The sequence below is a fragment of the Mastomys coucha genome, unplaced genomic scaffold (genome assembly GCF_008632895.1).
Source record: "Mastomys coucha isolate ucsf_1 unplaced genomic scaffold, UCSF_Mcou_1 pScaffold5, whole genome shotgun sequence".
Classification (NCBI taxonomy): Eukaryota; Metazoa; Chordata; class Mammalia; order Rodentia; family Muridae; genus Mastomys; species Mastomys coucha.
The window spans coordinates 45280162-45281615 of NW_022196911.1; the positions used below are offsets into that span (position 1 = coordinate 45280162).

Sequence of the window (1454 nt, forward strand, 5' to 3'; positions counted from 1 at the left end):
AGAAATCCGCCTGCCTCTGCCTCCCAAGTGCTGGGATTAAAGGCGTGTGCCACCACCGCCCGGCGATAGCACACTTCTTTGTGTCGACTTTATTTATCACCCACCGAATCCCTGCACACCTGGCCAGAACTTTCATCACCCCGAGGAATAAGGGGTCCCTGCAGAAACCCAGTCTGTGGCACATAAGCATACCATAGCTGACTTCAGACACACCAGATGAGTGCATCAGATGTCATTACAGGTGGTTGTGAGCCATCATGTGGTTGCTGGGATTTGAATTCAGGACCTTCGGAAGAGCAGTCAGTGCTCTTACCTGCTGAACCATCCTGCCAGCCCTCTAAGTGACTTGTAATACCTCACTGTGTGTGTTGTGTACATGCTATGCTACATTGTTTGGGAAATAATGACAAACGAACAAACATGCATGTTCAGCACAGACGCTTCTTACCCCTAAAGTCTTCCCATCAGCAGTTGCTTGGATCCCCAGTGCAGTCAGAGTTTGGCTTTAGTAAATTCTGCATGTTAGTGGGATGGTCAGAAAGACATGAACTACCATTCCAGAGCTATTTGTTTATAAATCTCTCCAGGACATAGAGTTTCTCTGTGTAGCCCTGGCTGCCCTGGAACTTCCTCTGTAGACCAGGCTGCCCTAGAACTCAGGGAGCCACTTGCCTCTGCCTCCAGAGTGCTGAGACTAAAGGTGACCTCCACCTGACTAGACCTGTGTGTTCTTAACACCACCTTGAGCTTTGTGATGTCATCCTAATATCACCATTCTCCTGTCACCTTAAAATATTTTTTTCCTCTCAGGCTTACGGTGAAGGCTCTGGTGCTGACTGTAGACGCCATGTCCAAAAGCTCAATCTGCTGCAGGGACAAGTGTCAGAGCTGTCACTCAGGTACGGGGTTTTGAAAGGAATAGAGAACTTTTTCCTTGTTTACATGTTGATTAGGGGGTGAGAGTTTGCAATGGATAAATTCCTTAAAAGTCTCCGTGCAACAACATGACAGGTTAAACACCCTGACATGACAGGTTAAACACCCTGAGCAGTACTCTCAATGGAAGTAACTAAAAATTTTTACTGGATAGAAGTTTAAATGTATTATTTATTACTATTGTGTCTGTGTGTAATGCACAAATCAGAAGACAACTTGGTGAATTTGATTCTTCCTTTGTGTGGGCAAGTGCCTTTCCCTGCTGAGTCATCTCACCAGCCTTTGGCTATAATAGTTTACATGTAAACCTGGCAAGCAAGAAGATATGGACCCTTGAGAGGTCAAAAATGAAAGTCAAAGTCCACAGGAGCACGGAGGCTGCCGAGGGACTGGAAACTGTACGAGTTGACAGGTGGATGTCTGAGGGACTCCAGAAACAGCAGACAGAAGGCCTGAACTGCACTGGGTTCAGTAGAGGACTGCTCTAGTTGTGTTTAGAGGTGGAGTATCATCTTGTG

The 1454-nt window shown here is 46.4% G+C and overlaps 1 protein-coding gene across 1 annotated transcript in view; it reads left to right on the forward strand.

Annotated features, from left to right (window-relative positions):
• The window catches only part of Mrnip (MRN complex interacting protein), a 32223-nt gene that overhangs the window by 10608 nt on the left and 20161 nt on the right, over positions 1–1454 (forward strand). Inside the window, exon 3 of the mRNA XM_031351289.1 lies at positions 811–899. Coding sequence (XP_031207149.1) covers positions 811–899 — 89 coding nt within the window. The remainder of the gene's footprint in view (positions 1–810; positions 900–1454) is intronic.